This window comes from Gobius niger, assembly GCF_951799975.1.
Source record: "Gobius niger genome assembly, chromosome: 14".
Taxonomy (NCBI): Eukaryota; Metazoa; Chordata; class Actinopteri; order Gobiiformes; family Gobiidae; genus Gobius; species Gobius niger.
In genome coordinates, this window is record NC_136865.1 from 7,824,875 (window position 1) to 7,842,306 (window position 17,432).

General features: G+C 41.3%; 1 protein-coding gene across 1 annotated transcript; it reads left to right on the forward strand.

The window, feature by feature from the left end:
* Window positions 1-204: 204 nt before the first annotated feature.
* ngly1 (N-glycanase 1) lies at window positions 205-15,044 on the forward strand. Its single transcript, XM_079571251.1, has 12 exons — window positions 205-383; window positions 1,775-1,889; window positions 1,977-2,174; window positions 3,111-3,273; window positions 3,443-3,662; window positions 3,965-4,086; window positions 10,904-11,049; window positions 11,131-11,241; window positions 12,044-12,229; window positions 12,320-12,505; window positions 14,149-14,326; window positions 14,421-15,044. Exons 1-12 carry the CDS (start codon window positions 283-285, stop codon window positions 14,594-14,596), a joined length of 1,902 nt encoding a protein of 633 aa, XP_079427377.1. The 5' UTR covers window positions 205-282; the 3' UTR covers window positions 14,597-15,044.
* The last annotated feature ends 2,388 nt before the right edge of the window (window positions 15,045-17,432 follow it).

Genomic DNA, 17,432 nt, shown 5'->3' on the forward strand with positions numbered 1-17,432 from the left:
AACGCCTGAATGAAAATACACCAAATTAGCATACAATGGTTAAATAATAACCTAAAAGGTACCATAAAGGTGAAATAGAATATATAAGAAGAACAGTTTCATGAAAGACCCCCCAAAACTTAAATTGATAAAATAAATAAATAATATTTATTCAGGCGAGAATAGGTCGGCTAAATTCAGGAGGACCCAAACATTGCTCTCTCATTAGCCATTAGCTTCATGCTAGCCCTGAGTCAAACTGAAACTGGAAAGAATATATTTTAAACTAAAAATTGGAGCAAGATGGGTCTGTCCCCGGCTGTCACGACTCTCTGCGAGAATCCTGATGACGTTTTTCTGGATGTTGCCAAGTTGTTGCTCACATACGCTGACAATATTCTCAGGTAAGATTAGAATGCTGGCAATGAATTACTGCAGTCTACAAGCAGAGATTTCCTGGACATAAGGCGAATAGACGCGTCGTTTACATCATTTATTTTAATGTGTTGAAAATGCCCTTTGTGGCTTTTACCAATTTTATTTTAGAAATCTGTAAATAATGACTGTTGGAAGTGTAAATTCATTTTGTTTCCGCATTGCATGTGTGTTAGTAGCTTTCTGTCTGTGTTAAAGTCCACACATTTCAGATTTGTTCTAAGAATCTCTGTTCTCATATTGCCTCCTCGAGTCATCTTCACCCACGGTAGTCTAGACATTTTGTGTGAGAGTTGTACCCGTTTTCATTGTAATTTATTTTTAATGATTTTCCCAAAAGAAATCTCTTTTTCAATGAGTCCTAACTGTGATCTTGCATTTTAAAAGACTAACTTAAAGCATAGTAATGGACACATTTGGTTGTGTGCATATTAGTCAGAGCCTAGGTACAACTCTTGTAATAACTTATTTCTAAGATAACCTATGAAATTCACATTGCATCTTTAATTGCTTCCACAATCCATATTATAGTTGTTGGAGAATTGACAACGGTGTTTGAGAGGATAGATGAAGAATGGGCAGCAGTCTGGATCTCTTGTACAGGAGAAGTTCTGTACGGGACCTGGAGACATGAACTTGAGACATTGCACTAGTCCTACAATTCAAGTCAGTCTATCAGTCAGTCACAAAAAAGGGATAAATACCCTCTCAGAGCGTCAGACTGATACACGAGCAAAACATTCAGTGGCAGAGAGTGGGCGCCTGAGCCCCACAGTCAAGGCTGTGACAGATGTAGTACGACTGTACAGCATGACCCAGTATGATAAATCACGATTTAATGTTATCCTCTAATAGTAGTAAAGGATGTCCATTCTTTCTTGGCATTTGCATTCCTCATTGTTAGTGTCCAAATATCGTGTAAGTATGACACTGAAATGAGATGAGATAATACTGAACAAATATGTTGCTGTGAGTAGGGCTGGCCAATTAATCGAAATTGAAATCTCTACTTTGGTCCATGTCAAATTAGTCTTCATAATCGTCATGTTTACAGCCAAGACATAGAACCTTGAAATAGACAATAGGAGATTTGTGTGTATTAAATGATACTGGAGGATACAGGAGCATTTGTTTTTGTTTGAGCTGCGGTTTGTATTTTTGTTGTTTTCGGTTTTATTTTGCCCCTCTGTCTCTTTGCACCCAAGTCCGTAAATAAAGCTGAATTTAAATGAAATCAAATTGTATAAAATGTGTGTCTGAAGTTCATCAATCGACAACATGTGATTATTATTTTTTGTGCCACATCGTCCAGACTTTATGGTGAGACTTATTCATCATACTCGTATTGTTTTTTCTGAAGGAACCCCAATGAGGTGAAGTACAGATCCATTCGAATTGGCAATCCCACTTTTTCAACCAAACTGCTGCCCATCAAAGGAGCAGTAGAATGCCTATTTGAAATGGGATTTGAAGAGGTACGCTTATTAATATTATATCAGCCTGTCAAATGACTTGTTTAGTCGTGGCTTAACTTGTAACTTGTGATTGTGTCATCTCTTTAGGCCGAGACGCACTTGGTGTTCCCTCAGACGGCTTCAGTAGATCAGCTCCGACTAATCCGGGAGTCCATCGCAGCAGAGAAGGAGCAGAGGCTGCGTGGAGGACAGGCCTCGGCTCAGGGCGGGGCGACTGCTTCTGTTCCGATTACCTCTTCAGTGCCCAGCCAACCGGCAACACCAGTCCAACAACCACCGTCTCTGGTAGGGAGATCAAAAGAGGTGTTACACTGGCATATAGGTTGTAAGCTCTAGAGGCAGGAAGCTTTTATATTTGGGTAAAGCCGGACTGGATGAAATGTGCTCGATTAAGAGGTTCAAATTATGAAAATTGGACCATCTGAGCTTATAATGGTATGGTGTAAGGGTACAATATTAAGGGATAAATTATTTATATTTTTGAAGTCCATTTTCATATGTTCATTTGTTGTATCTTTGCGATTTGCTCATTCCGACTATTCACAGTCCAGTTTCATTGTATTGCTCTGCTGCTACATATATATTCATATTGTATTGAAGTTATTAATTGCATACAAACTTGACTAAACCATTTAGACATTATGTTATGCAGTGGTCCTCACAGCAAGTGCCACTTTAAAAAATATTCCACCTTTTAATTGCCACCAGGCGTAGATCAAGACTCAAGAACAGGACTCAGTTATGTCTAAAAAGGGTGTGCAATTGGACTAAATTGTGTATAAGGTTAAAAAAAACAAAAAAAAACTTTACCTCAACCCCTTTTAACCAAATCTAAAAGCTTCTTGGACAAAAACAAACTAAAATAGCAAAATAGCAACAAGCATCAGAGATACATGGAGTAGTATTTCACAACATTCATGGAGGTTTGAGTCCTCAGGTAATGCTGTTTCATTTATATGCTTCTTCTTCTATGGTGTCAGCCGTTCGTTCTGCTCCTCACATTTTTAAAACCTATAATTCAACGTTGTATCGAAGCTTTTGACCACGCCTTAAAATGAGTTTTTTAATTGCCAGCAGGAGGATCCCCAGCCAAAGCCTTCTCCAGCTCTAGCTCCTTGTTACCGTTGAATTCTTACAGACTATAAATGAAATGATCTCTAATTGAAATGATTCAAATCTAAATCTATTTTTTTTTAGTAAGTGTATGTTTTTTTCTTTTAGGAGTCCAGTATGAATTTCCTTGTAACCCTTCAGTCCAACTTCCAACATGTTATGGTGTATGAAAACCCTGAGATTCAGCGCAAAGCCAGGAGCTGCATCCCTCACGAGCAGCTGTCTTCCAATGCAGAAAAGAGGATGAAAGAGGCCAAAGAAGCTGACCCAGGTTATTTTTTATTTATTCATTCAAAACACCATGTTCTATTGTCATAGCAGTGGCAGTGACCCCTCGATTTACTTCAGTGTTATTAGTTGGTGTCATATACTGAAAACGTTCATATTAATTGTCACATGTTCCCTTTTTGACCCTCAGCGCTCACATTGTGTCTCTGCAGGCTGTAAAGTGGGTAAGGAGGACTTCGTGGTGTTGGAACTGCTTCGCTGGTTCAAGCAGGACTTCTTCTCCTGGGTGGACGCCCTGCCCTGCAGCCGCTGCGGAGGACGGACCCAGAACACGGGCGCCCTCAGTCCCAGCACCGAAGACCTGCGCTGGGGAGCACAGAGAGTGGAGAACCACTTCTGTCAGACATGTCAGCTGTCCAACAGGTTTCCCAGGTTAGAATACAAAATTGATCCAAAACAGCCGAAACAAAAATATAAAGTGATCTGCTGATGAGCTCCCTCTTTTATCTATTGTAAAAGTCCTGTTTTAGTCATGATCTTCCTAGTTTAGTCCTAATTTAGCCATGGTTCGTGAATATTTTGTATTATATATCTTCTTTCTGTACATCCTTTAACAAAGCATTCGTCTTGTCCTGCCTCCTTTCCTCCGTTTTCTTTCCCTCCTCTGCACAAACTGGTCTTGTTATTTGTACCTATGCGATGTAAATAGCACTTCTGATTTGGATCTCTCATAGATACAACAATCCCGAAAAGCTGCTTGAAACAAGAAGGGGGCGCTGTGGAGAGTGGGCCAACTGCTTCACCCTGTGCTGCAGAGCCATGGGCCTTGAGGCCAGATACGTCTGGGACAGCACTGGTATGTGCCCAGTATATACAGTTTGGAATATTACTTTACTTAAAGGGCTACTAACCCCTCCTTCCAGAGCCTCAGTATCAGAGCCTCAGATTTGAAAATCTCAACAGAAAGGGGGCGTTGCCTGGAGGACTAAGGGGCACGCGGGAGGGGTGAGGGGTGGGAGGGGCTTGAGGCTTCTGACTTCGACGCTGCACCTGCAGCGCTCCTCGTAAACAAAGTCCGAGCATGGGAGCATGGAGTTCCAGCGAGCTAACTTATTTAGCAACTTGTTCCACTGGGACAGCTCGACAGCTCTCTCTACACAGGGGGGGCATCGTGGCAGACAGCGGCCTTGTACCTGAGGCGCTGGCTCATTTATTCCTCTGTCATTTACAAAGCTAGCGGCTTAGCATTGAGCTCGATCGACGTTAGCATCGCAGCTAAGGGACGTAACTGTCCTGGCTGCTTCAGAATTTACCGATCTATTTTAGATGTAGACTTTTGCTGTGGTCTACGTTAACATGGGAGATGTATCTCAGTGTCCTCAGCAGAGTGTGTGATATAGAGACGTGGCTATTTGTGTTACAAAGATTTTTATTATTTTTCTTACAGCAAAGTGCACAAAACATATCAAATAAATAAATGTAGGCCTGTATTATTGAGCAGGAACACTGTCTTTTTGAAATTGTTTTTGGTTTGCCATTGAAGATGTGAGACAGAATCATTCAGGTCATGTTTCTCTAAAGGCTTGACTGTAACATTGTGAACCCAAAGAGCCAGTTAGCCCTAAGTAAATAGCCTGAAGTAATTTCTATTACTAAATTTAGTGAACTAAAAGGTTTAACCAACGTTAACACATACACTAAACTACCACTGAATGATGACACTGTAGAGTAAAGACTATAATGAAGTATTTATATGTATGCTTTTTTTAGTTGAATATTGAAATATTAATGAAAATTATAGATCTTGTTTTGTACCAGTACTTGATTCTGCACTTCTGGCTCTTACAACAGTGCAATTTCCAAATTATAGCACAATTTCTTTGGTAAAACTTACTACAAACTTACAGCTCACATTTCACTTGAGGTTGAGCTGCATGTGCCACTCACTTGGCCTACATAGATGTGTGCAATAAACAAATTGAACAGACAAAGTTGACTGGTTATGTTATACAATACCAACTGTAATAAATATACATGCAGTAAGTTTTCAGCTTCTAGAAACAGTGGTGCTGCATATACCTTCCTGTGACATATCTGACAGAACATATACAGGCTTCATTTTTTTTTTACTGCCCACAATTAAATCTTGCATGAAACATTGATTTTAATCTATTACGTTGTCCAATGGGCACAGAATGGTTCAGGCACAGGTCCTTTGTCTGTGTGCTCCTGATATGGGAGAGGATCCTCGACCACACTTTCAAACAGCAGGGCCATTAGTTGGTCAAAGTAGACTGTAAACAAAGCACAAAACATTTGTCCTTGTAAAAGCATTGGTTGTGTTGTTTTTAATGTGACATACCTGAGGTAGCTCTGGTCTTCATGGCTCTCACTGTGTAGTCTCCACGCTTGAATTTTGGATACACTATGACGATTTGCCTTTTTTAAATCAAAATTCAAGGCACCAACCTGCACCCTAAAATTTCACAAATAAACATTAATATGCAGTATCTATTTTCTAAACATTTCAAAGTGATAAAATAACTAGTGAATATTTGTTGAACCTTTAGGAATCATTACCTGGCCAGCATTCCTTTGAATAAGAGGCCCAGACTATTGTGAGAGAATCAGACTATGGAATGCCTCAATATTTGAAGTGTGGTATTGTGGGCTTATTTTAGCTTAATCTTTCAAAAAACGTGGTGTTAACAAAAGAGTAAGAGTCTCTCGCATGCTGCTGTGCCTACAAAGAATTATAAAGAATTACAAAGAATAATAAATTGATATGTGAAGTGTAAATACATCAATATAAATTAGATATTGGGAGGAGTAGTTGTAATTACACATACTTGATTTTGGCCACACTCTTGCATCATCCCCAACCAAAGGCCTGTGAAGACAGCGAGGGGACAGGGGGTTTTCCGTGGACATTCTGAATGTAGTTGCCCAGATGTCCACTCAGCCACAGCCTTTGATGGTGACCAGTAGAGATGATTCATATAGATGGTTCACAATGCTTTTCTTCCACCTCGTCATTTCCTCCGTTCACCTTTTCTGGCCCAGCGCATCATTTTTTTCCAATCTCTGGGACACAAAACACAAACCCCTCCTTCTCCATGCACACGCTGTTTCCAACCTCATTGCTCTAATAAGACAAAAAAATAAGAATATGAGTTCTATCATAATGCACAGTTATCCAAAGTTACATATTTATGTTTGTATTGTAATGTTTTACCTTGACTAGCTCGATGTCAATGACTTTGTTACTCGTTAGATTCATCATGGTGTAACTGCCATACTTGGCTGAATGTCCTACATGAATGCAAGTTATACATTAGCTGACTTTTAATACTTCAGATAAATGTTTATTAAATGTATTTACCAGGTGAATCTGCCCGCATGTCCCCGCCCAGTGACACAGAGCCGCTTTCAAGAGCCTCCCTGATGAGGTCATCCTGCTCCAGCTTCCACTGCCAGTTGACTGTAGGGATGAGGAGCTTTGCCTGATGCCTGTAGAAGCACTGCTCTGACAGTCCCTGAATATTGAAGGCCCCCAAGAACTATAAAATTAAAACATCTGTTATCATCGGATAATATATGGAAAAACAAAATGTTTTTGTAGTGCCTTTGAAATCTGGCTAAAGGATGAGCTGGTGAACAGCACAGAGCTGTAGGTTTCCAGCTGGGATGTTGTTCACCATGGGCTGACTGGACCACTGACTGGAGAACTCACAGCGAGGACACTGTTGAGTGACCCAGACAGGACATCGCCTAAACAGCTCCAGCAGTTGGTCCTCAAGAACAATATATTTTTTGTCCTTGTGTGGAGGGACTTCAGTGGGAATGCTATATAAAATAAAGGATATTTCATCCCTCAAAAAACCAGGACGCTGTATATATTTTTTCAATTAAAACTCTAGATTTTCTTTGTACCTTGAACAGTTCACAGTGCTGGCACTGTCATCGATGTGGAAGCTGGGGTCAGACGCTGACACCTCACACCTTCTCCTTTTTAAAGGTGTAGAGGCTGCTCTGGGACTGTCAGGAAGAGGGATTTCCATCAGGTCCCCTGTCCCACAACCGACGCTTGTGTAAGCGGTCCGGGCTTGAGTAGCTGTACAAAACACAAACAAAAAAAACACGTTTAAAATGGCAGTAATTACACAACTTGTGTCTAACTACAGTATATAAAAAAAACAAAAGTGTAGACTGTTTTATACATAAAATGACAGTACTGTATAAAGGATAAATAGATTTCACCTTTGCGTCGCCTGCTCGGCTTCATATTGGCCTGGACACTTGCATGCCTTGTAATGACTGGATCAGTCTGGACATTTCTCTCTGCTCACTTTTGGCTGAAAACATAACAATAAATAATATTTATAAAGTGCACACACAAGTGACATGCAAACACATTGTTTGTATTGATGATTTATAGGAATACAACCTAGGATATACTTCAGAATATGCCACCCTATAGCAGATCAACCAAATATTTGTATCAGGTTAATTCTGGCTACAGTCGGCTACTAAAAACTTCCAAATGGTTTGGCATTTTGAATAGCTGCGTCCAAATAGGTGTAAACTTTGGTTCAGTTCAGAAAACTTGTCAACATGAACATAATTATCAGAATTGATCCTATTTTGTGAACCTGTTCAACAACAATGGCAATAACAACTATACTGATTCTGAAACCACGTAAGAACAGCTCACATCTGTGAGCGCCCTCTCCTCACTGACCACACGGTCCACCTGGAGTGGTCAGCCCTCTCCTCACTGACCGCACGGTCCACCTGGAGTGGTCAGCCCTCTCCTCACTGACCACACGGTCCACCTGGAGTGGTCAGCCCTCTCCTCACTGACCACACGGTCCACCTGGAGTGGTCAGCCCTCTCCTCACTGACCACACGGTCCACCTGGAGTGGTCAGCCCTCTCCTCACTGACCGCAGTCGAGCATCAAACGGGAGCAGAGCGCGCACGGAGCGGGTCAGTTTAGCCTCCGACACACAGTACGTTCTAGCTATACGTTAGCTATACAGGCTAGCTTGTAGCTACTGTCAAAAGCTACAGTCATGTCAAACTTAGATTAGTTTGGTGCTCAGACTCGTGCACATTTGCGCAGTGTTGGCGTAACTTTGCAGACTGATGCATTAGCAGGCTGCCCCGGGCAGCGAGTAGACGCGCTTATAACCTGTGGCTGCTGTTCCTCAGCCACAGTGAGCGAGTGCGGGACACGTCGCCTGGAGCTGAGGCTGCAGAGTCTATTTACACGCCATATTTTTTCAACAGATCTACACGACTCATGTGATTGGTGTTATCAGAGGCCAAACCGGCGAATTTGTTTGAGATACTACAATAACGATCTATTCTGACGTGCACATAAAAATTCTATATACTGTACATGACTCAATCTGTGAGCAAAGTAGCTACTACTGACAGAAATGACCGGGACAGAGTGAACCAAGTGCCTCTTTTTACAGCAGCTACAATCAATGCAATTACTACCAAACCCAAAATGGGTAAATCATTATTTTTCTCACTCACCTCACATTGTTGGCGGGGCAGGAGTGTCGGTGGGGACGGCCTCGCTCTTCAAACGCAGAAGACTAGCATAGCCCAGTTCAACCTCGGTGAAGTTGGCGAAGGAATCAGCACGTAAAATGGTCTTTGCAAACTCCAGCCCCACTACGCTACACTTCCTCCCCATCCTAACACAGTACAATTAACAACTAACAATTAAATTATACACGATAGACCACTAAAAGCAATACTAACAAACGCCCTAAGCTAAATTGAGCTAACTAATCTAACAATAAAAGCAACTAGTGATTACAACTACAATATTCAACAACTAACACTACTAAAACTATACACTTATTTATAATAAAAAAGCTATCCTAATAAAATCTACCTAAATGCTATGACAACTAATCGCAAACCTGACAATCGATGAAAATATTCTCTCGTTATTCCAACACCAACTCGCTACGGGGGCGTGAGCGAGACTGAGCCTTTTTATACCCCAGAGCGGCAGAGCCCGTGACATCATCTCTCGCCTCCTGACATCATCTCTCTCCCCTCCGCTAATTGGGTGCCGAATTCAAAAAATCAAATGCAGTACCGACAGTTCGCTGCAGATGGCGCCACACAGACGGTTTGGGACACAAAGACAGGATTTCAACAAATTTGCACTAAATTGTTAAAATAGTGACATATACACGTAGACAACACTATAAGATACCCATTTATACAACTTAGCTAGAAAAAAAAGTTGATTTGGGGGTTAGTTGTTCTTTAAAGGGGCTAGATGCAAGTTGGCCATTTCATACTCACTGCTGCCACCTCAGGTCATACATGTAACTGCACCTTCTATATTAAAGGAACAGGCCACCGTTTTTACATACTGAGATATGTTCTAACCTAACCTTAGTCGAGTTAATATATCCCCGTCTGGTCTTTGTCCGTGCGCTCTGTCACGCAAACGGAGCACATACGCAGCCTCTCCCACATGTCATATAGCTCCAAAAAAGCTCACGATAGAAGCAACCAAGCTCTTCCACGTGTTCCCTATTTAAATAAAGTTACGTGAAGTGTTTTCATTCGAAGTATATTTACACAGAAATGTAACATGTCGATTTTATAAGCAGATAAAAAGCAGTACTATATTGTGAGGCGTAATGATACAGGAGCACAGCGTCCGCGCAGTAACTCCTAAAGACTTCCCCCGCTCACTTCCGTCAATAGAAGCTGCGTGACTTGTAGAGAGCCTTTTACAACAAGCAGAAAATATATTTTCGGAAAGTGCTCTCGCATTCCTACCTCATGGTCGAGGTCCTGAGTCCTGTGTCGTCGTCCGGGGTGAGTTGGAAATCTGTGAAACATTACTACACTATATACTTTCTGCTTGTTATCACAGCCCGGCACGATGCACGTAAAAGGCATTGCTCACTAGTTATGACGCTTCTTCAACTGTTCTCTGCGAGCTCTCTACAAGTCACGCAGCTTCTATTGACGGAAGTGAGCGGGGGAAGTCTTTAGGAGTTACTGCGCGGATGCTGTGCTCCTGTATCATTACGCCTCACAATATAGTACCCCTTTTTATCTGCTTATAAAATCGACACGTTACATTTCTGTGTAAATATACTTCGCATGAAAACACTTGGAAGAGCTTGGTAGCTTCTATCGTGAGCATTTTTGGAGCTATATGACATGTGGGAGAGGCTGCGTATGTGCTCCGTTTGCGTGACAGAGCGCACGGACAAAGACCAGACGGGGATATATTAACTCGACTAAGGTTAGGTAAGAACATATCTTGGTATGTAAAAACGGTGGCCTATTCCTTTAAGCTCGTGCATGACGGCACTTCGGACCCGAATTAACACCTTTTTGGGTGACAGTGCAGGATTTTAGAGGCATTTGTGGTGAATAAGTCTGGGCTCATTCTACACTACACTACAATTAATACTTAATTTTAACATTTTTATATTCTGTGTAGTCCCTTTAAATAAATGCAGCCTCTGTGAATTGCAGTTTCAGCCTTTAGAGTAGCTATTTTTTAACTTGATTGCAATATTAAATTCCTATTTTGTTGTGTATTTGCTTAGTCCAGTGTATCATGACAGTCTTACCTATTCTTTTTTTTGAATTGTCTGTCGAATATGTCAATTCCAGACCATGTGTGGACAGAAGTCTATTCTCCATCTCAGCGCCGCTGGCTTCACTGTGACTCCTGTGAGAACACCTGTGACAAACCTCTGCTGTACGAGGTGGGCTGGGGGAAGAAACTGTCTTACATCCTGGCCTTCTCCAGAGACCAGGTCAGCACCAAAACGATGACGACACTGTGCCATAAATCCAGTCAAATGCTCACCTAACATTACTATTGTGGCGTGATGCAGGTAGTGGATGTGACCTGGAGATATTCCTGCAAACATCCGGAGGTCTTGTCGCGGCGGACCAAAGTGCAGGAGGCTTGGCTGCTTCATACCATCAACAGCCTGAACAGCACCGTAAGTCACAGGTTACGTTGTTATTCATGAACATTATGGAAAAAGAAATTCCCACCAAGTCCGGGCTTGCTGCTGTTCAGCAACTTAATGCAAATCCATTACCCAGTTTTTCTCGTGGATCCATTTGTGTATGCAAGTTTTAGGCTCTTGTGAAACTTTGAGATGCTGACGCAAAGTAGGGAAACGAGAAATTTACCATGTTTTATGTAGTTTGAAAACACACCCAGGGTTTTGCTTGAAATATGCATGTTTAAAGGTGCATTATGCAACTTTTTGTGTGAGAACAAAAGTTGATTTCTTCACATTGACCTCGTAGTGAGCCAGCGGCTGAATGAATGGTCAGCATGGCGCCTTTACTTTCGATCACGGTGGTCTCTACAGCTCTCCAGGATCAATTGTTTTGTAGGGTTTCTGGTGAGATAAAACCAGCAGTGAAAACCTTCCAAACACTTGATCCTGGAGCGTTGTAGAGACCACTGTGATGGAAAGCAAAGGCGCCATGCTGACCATTCATACAGCTGCCGGGTCACTAAAAGGTCAAATATGCACAAATAGCAACTTTTTTCCACAAAAAAAGTTGCATAATGCACCTTTAAGTAACCCTGAGCTTTCACTGTGTTTTATAAAAAGGTTTACACCGCTTTCTCTGACCAGTATTTCATGTGCAGTTTGCCTCCACTGTAAATCATGCCCAGCAAAAAGCTAGTATTTTTTAGCTGTTTTTTTGAGTAGATGACAAATCCAGCCGTTTCATGTGCACTGAATTCCTGTTTTGAATCTGTTCCTCCGCTCGTCGTTGCAGAAACAACACAGCTTAGGTCCAGAGAGGAAGAAGGAGCTGACAGACCGGCTGCTTGTTGAGCTGGTAGAGTTCCTCTCTCCTAAAAAACCCAAACCAGGAGAACTGGGTGGACGTAACTCGGGCTCACTGGCGTGGAGGGTAGCAAGAGGGGAGACCAAAGCGGCTGATTCAGACGCCTCTAAAATGGTAATTGATTACTTTATTTACTACATTCTATATTCAGATAAAGTGGTCTGTAAATTTGGGTAACGTGAATAATTTGCTGTTTATCTTCAGATTTCGGGCTTTGTGTTTACTCCTACTGAGAAAGAGAAGAGTGACAAGCTGCTGCATATACGGTACGATGCTTCCAAAGACGAGTACTGCCGAGTGTCCAACCACAGCGAGGTCACTCCAGGCTGGGACCAATGCGTGTGGCAGACGGAGGCCGTCTTCAGGAAAGTGGAGAGCGACTGGCAGATGGTAAGTTTCTCTATTGTCAACCTCTGTGCGAGTGCGTGCGGTTTAGTGATTTTGCAACATTTAGCAGAAGACTTGTGTAACTTCACAGCCTGATAAATCCATACAGCTGGGCATTTCTTGACGAATGGCGTGTCACTCTGCGATCCTGTGGGAATCCAACCAGAAACTGTGGCTTGGAAGGGATTTGTTTAATTTCAAAATGTCCAGAAATGTAGCTATTTATTGGACTCTGATCAGTTGTCCAATTGGATGTTTGAGCATTCATGTTTAAAATAGTGTATGTCGTTTTTGTGTTTTACATAGAGGTCAATTTTTTAAAGCTACTCTTCAGCGACCCCGTTTTTTCCGGACCTGAATCGTTGCATTCCCACATTGCTTCGCTAGATGCTTCACACTCGCAAACAGCAGCGGACTTTGTGCCGCAGAAGGAGACCGGCGTGTTTGAAGCAGCAACAGTCAGCGGCTAACGGTTTAGCATTATGACAGAAGTTTGCAAAAAGATTGTGAACTGATAAACATCAGACTGACCTGAAATCCTCATGAAATGTCCGTTTGTTTAATGACAAAAAAAAAAGAGCAACATATCTTTGCTACATATCTTATATTTATGTTGATAAATCACAAGATGAATGAAAATCCCATACTCATTGAATGCAATCAGAGCAGCATTGTGTTGAGGGGAGTGGGTGACGGAGGAAAGCCAGGTGTGGGGAGGGGGTGGTGGTCACTCGGGGCAGCTTTAATGTCAAAGTAGGCCAAACTGACCTTTTGCAAGGTTTATTTTATTTTATCTATGCTAGCGAGTCGAAGATTTCTAGATTTCAAATATTTCCATGTTTGGTGTCCACGTGTAGCATGAAATGGAAACCTAGATGGCGCTTTAATCCAAATGTGGTAATTTCCTTTCAGGGAGACAGCCGTGGCCAGTCAAAATTAGGTTTTCTTTACACTCTCACAGCATTATCTCCCAATTCAATAGCTCCTACAAACTCAAAATGTACTGTTCATGCACCTACCTTAACAATATTTTGAAGGTATCTACGTAGGTTTTTTAGAATCTTGGTGTTCTTTGAACTACAAAAAACAAAACATTTTACAGATTTTTTCTCTTATAAATAGCTTATTCAAAATCCTCACTTAAAAATCTTCATAACTAACATAGCAACAAAATAAATTTAATCCTGGCTTGATCCATCTAGATTTGGTTACTGAAAATATTGTCAATTTTGCTTTAAAATTGATATCTCTACTATCCTCTCATGTTGACCAATGAGACATGGCTTTTCTGTGAACCTGTCAGGTCCAATACGGAAGATGGGGAGGGGCTTGATCGTTTACTTTTTTTAAATTCTGTTCCTGCTCTGCTCAGTTTGCAAACTAAGAAGGGCGTTCTGGTTAAAGAGAGGAGGAATTTCATTGTTTACCTTCAGACTTCACTCCATCTCTCCTCACTTTGCAAACTTACAGACTATCACTTTAATATTTTTTTACTGGGGACATGTTGCTGTAATTGTGACTGTTCAAATTGCTAATCTGATTTGATAGAAATTATTCTTGCACCTGGACGAAACTCTGACTAAATCCAACCTAAACCAAGTCAAATAATTCTAAATGAGATCTACCATCTGGTTTGTGATTCCCAGGTATACCTTGCTCGAACAGAAGGCTCCTCCGCTGGCAGAGTTAGCTGGAAATTCGACTTCTCGCCCGTGGGAATGAAGATCAAATGTGTAACAGTGACGGCGCACAGTCAGACCTTTCAATCTGGAACCGTCTGCTGGAAGCTGCAGTCGGGACAGACCAGCGCGGACTTCTCAGGAGGTAGGTTACACAACGACTTCTACCAAACCCAAATCTGATAAGGTGACAGAAAGAGGCTCTCCCTCAATTGCTTTTTCCTTCCTTCCTGCTTTAGATGGCGAGGCAAGACCGTTCCCAAGTCTGTCTGGCTCTGCGGAGTTCGTCATTGTAGCGGAACTCTGCGGAGGTGATGGAGACGCCGCCTGGCAACACGCTCAGCTCTTCAGACAGAGTTTGAAGGAGACGGATGACGCTTCATTTGAAATCCTGGTCCAACTTGAAAATGCCTAACTGTCATTGTCGTTATGAATTGTCTTAGTTTTTTTTTTTAATATAGGCTGGGCATGGGCAATGGAGCATGTGAACACACATCTTTGCCTTCTGAATAATTTTGGGACTTTTTGTGATTCGTGCAATTACTACGCACATTGTGATTGCCTCTGTGGATTTAAGAAGAGTCAGATTTGGAGCGGCACAAGAATTAAGGCTCAGATGTGCGTACGTTTATTGATTTATTGAAGGTTGTTTTGAGTAACTTTTAAATGTTAGTTTTAAAAATGTGACTCTCAATGCAAGGTGCTAAATACATGTAAATATTTAAGTGTAGGGCAGGGGTCTCCAAAGTATAGCTCATGGGCCTAATGAAGCTGTCGGACCAATTTTTGTTCCCCTCACGCCTCCCGCTGAATTGACCTAAGAAGCCATAGATGTAAGCAGTGGCAGATTGTGATGTAAACTCTAGGTGGGGCTGTTGCACACCGTGTTGGGTATACATGTTTTACTATCAGATCTGCATTTATTGCTGCTTGTCTGACAAAAAAAAAAAGAACAGCATTTATATCCGCAAATACGTACAGAACTAATGTTATAGACACCTCTCATTCCCAGATCTCTGGCCATCAGACATGTAGCGTTAACTATACAGACACAGGAAGGGACGTGTTTATGTATCAAACTGATACATAACGTCATTTAAAGACAGGCCTTACAATACATTTTCCGTAAGCACAATAAAATAAGAGCATAAACGATTTATGTCGTGCTAAAAGTTTACTGCTGAACTCGAGCAGCCTCTTTGAAACTAAAAAAATTCGCAGCAACTTACACACTTCATCTTGTGCCAGCCATAAGTCTTGTTGCAAAAAGGCGTAAATAAAAAACACGGAAATCCGTATATTCCACCAATGGTGCAAGTTTCTTCACAGTGAAAGACCGCATGCGAGTGAATGTGACTAAAGAAGAGCCTTTGTGTAGACCTCAGCCGGCTGCGCCTGCTTTGTGATGGGCTCCGAGCCCCAGACTTATCTCAGACTAGTCCAAATGTGTGTATGTATGCTGGAGGCGGGACCATGTGCACTGCCATAATGCCATCGATCGATCACTGTCATGTTTGCGTGTGTTTGTAGGTGCGGGGAGGGCGGGGCTAATAAAAACGAGTCCGTTTTCCGTTCTCCGTACACATTAGGCAATTATTTATGATATGAAATAAAATATTGAAAATTACATATATAATTCCTTCATTTTTATTTGCCTTTATTAGCCTACGTAGCCCATTGATACCAGCCGTCCCTAAATAAAAGATCATTCACAATCTCAGTTTTTGGAGGCATAATTTATTGACTTCTGAAGGGCAGATATGCCACATTTTATTGTCCTTGTAATGATCCGCCATGTTGCCCTCCACTACTTAAAGGCCCTATACCTGACTTTTTTCTTTTTGTAGGTTAACATTCTAGTCGCCCTTCCCCAATAAGAATGTGTTGTAAAATTAGTAATCTGTGGAGCCTGATGTGTGCAGTCTGCTTTGTATTATTTGTTGATGTCGTGTATGGTCAACACAAATTGTTAATATGCGACAAAAAGGGGTACAGCATATATATTTTGACACTTTTTTTTGGGGGGGGGGGGGGGGTCAAAAAGATGAAATAAATTGGGTATAGTGCCTTTTGCTCTCTGTGACAACAGTTTGGATACCACTGGAGATGGGCTAAATGTAATCTAGATTCTGTACAATTGAAGGGCTAAATGTCTGTGCGTGGAATATTAAAAATATTTTCTTATTGTGGAGTCCTTAAATGCTCATCTTATGTTGATGTCAAACTGTTTTCTCCCCTCATCGTTTAACCATGTTAAAATGTGTAAATTGCATGAAAATCCAGTACCAGGAGTTTAATCACACAGTAACATGTTTGAGCACTTCTGCATCTGCGTCAGTCTCCTTCTCAAGAGCTCAAAACATTATGTAGCCCCCTATTTCTGAAAACAGTCTGTAAAAACTCTAATTTCACGTTTTTGTTGTTGTTGTTGGGGGTAAAGCTTGTTTGCAAAGTGCTTTTTGTACATTCCTAATTAATAGCAAATAAGTTCATAATCATAACAGCTGGTGTAGCAATTCTAGCTGCATGGTTTTTATCATACACCGCTTTTATGCATGATTGTAGCCTAATGCAAATCAACGTAAAAGTATCTTAAGTATTTAGGATACAGAACTATATTTAGACAAAGTAACAGAATATGTTGCAAAACACACTTAAAGGCAAGTATGCTATTTTCTTTAACAAAATTACAAAGTATTCTCCCCAACACATAGGGGCAACTTGAAGCATAAATGTTGACCTGTCAAAAGGTATTTGGAGAAAATGTCCAGTAAAGTAGAATTTCTTAATCTGTGTAGGAAAGTGTGAAATAATGTAAGATATTTGTTTACAATAGTTGCCTTGTCTCTCGAAACCGGCTAAATGCATGATAATGGCACAGCTTGTTCTTAAAGGATCTGTATCATGCTATTTTAGCCATTCCAAAGTTAAGTATAGGCATTTATATGATATATTGTACCTCTACTGCTCATTTTTGTGATAAATATAAGTGTTTTCTGGAGGTATTTTTCAAACCCGGACGACACAACGCTTCGATTCAGTTAACTCCGCCCCCTCTCTCCGCACATACTTTACGGTAATATAAATAAACAGCAATAAGTGAAGATACTTTACTATGCAGTTATAAGGAGTTGACATCTGTACAATGTACCCCGATATTTGATGGCGCGGTCTTTGCTGCCATCTAGCGTTCGCGATGAGGAAACGCTACGGACACAGAAGACGCGTTCTCATTGGCCAACGCGCCGGTA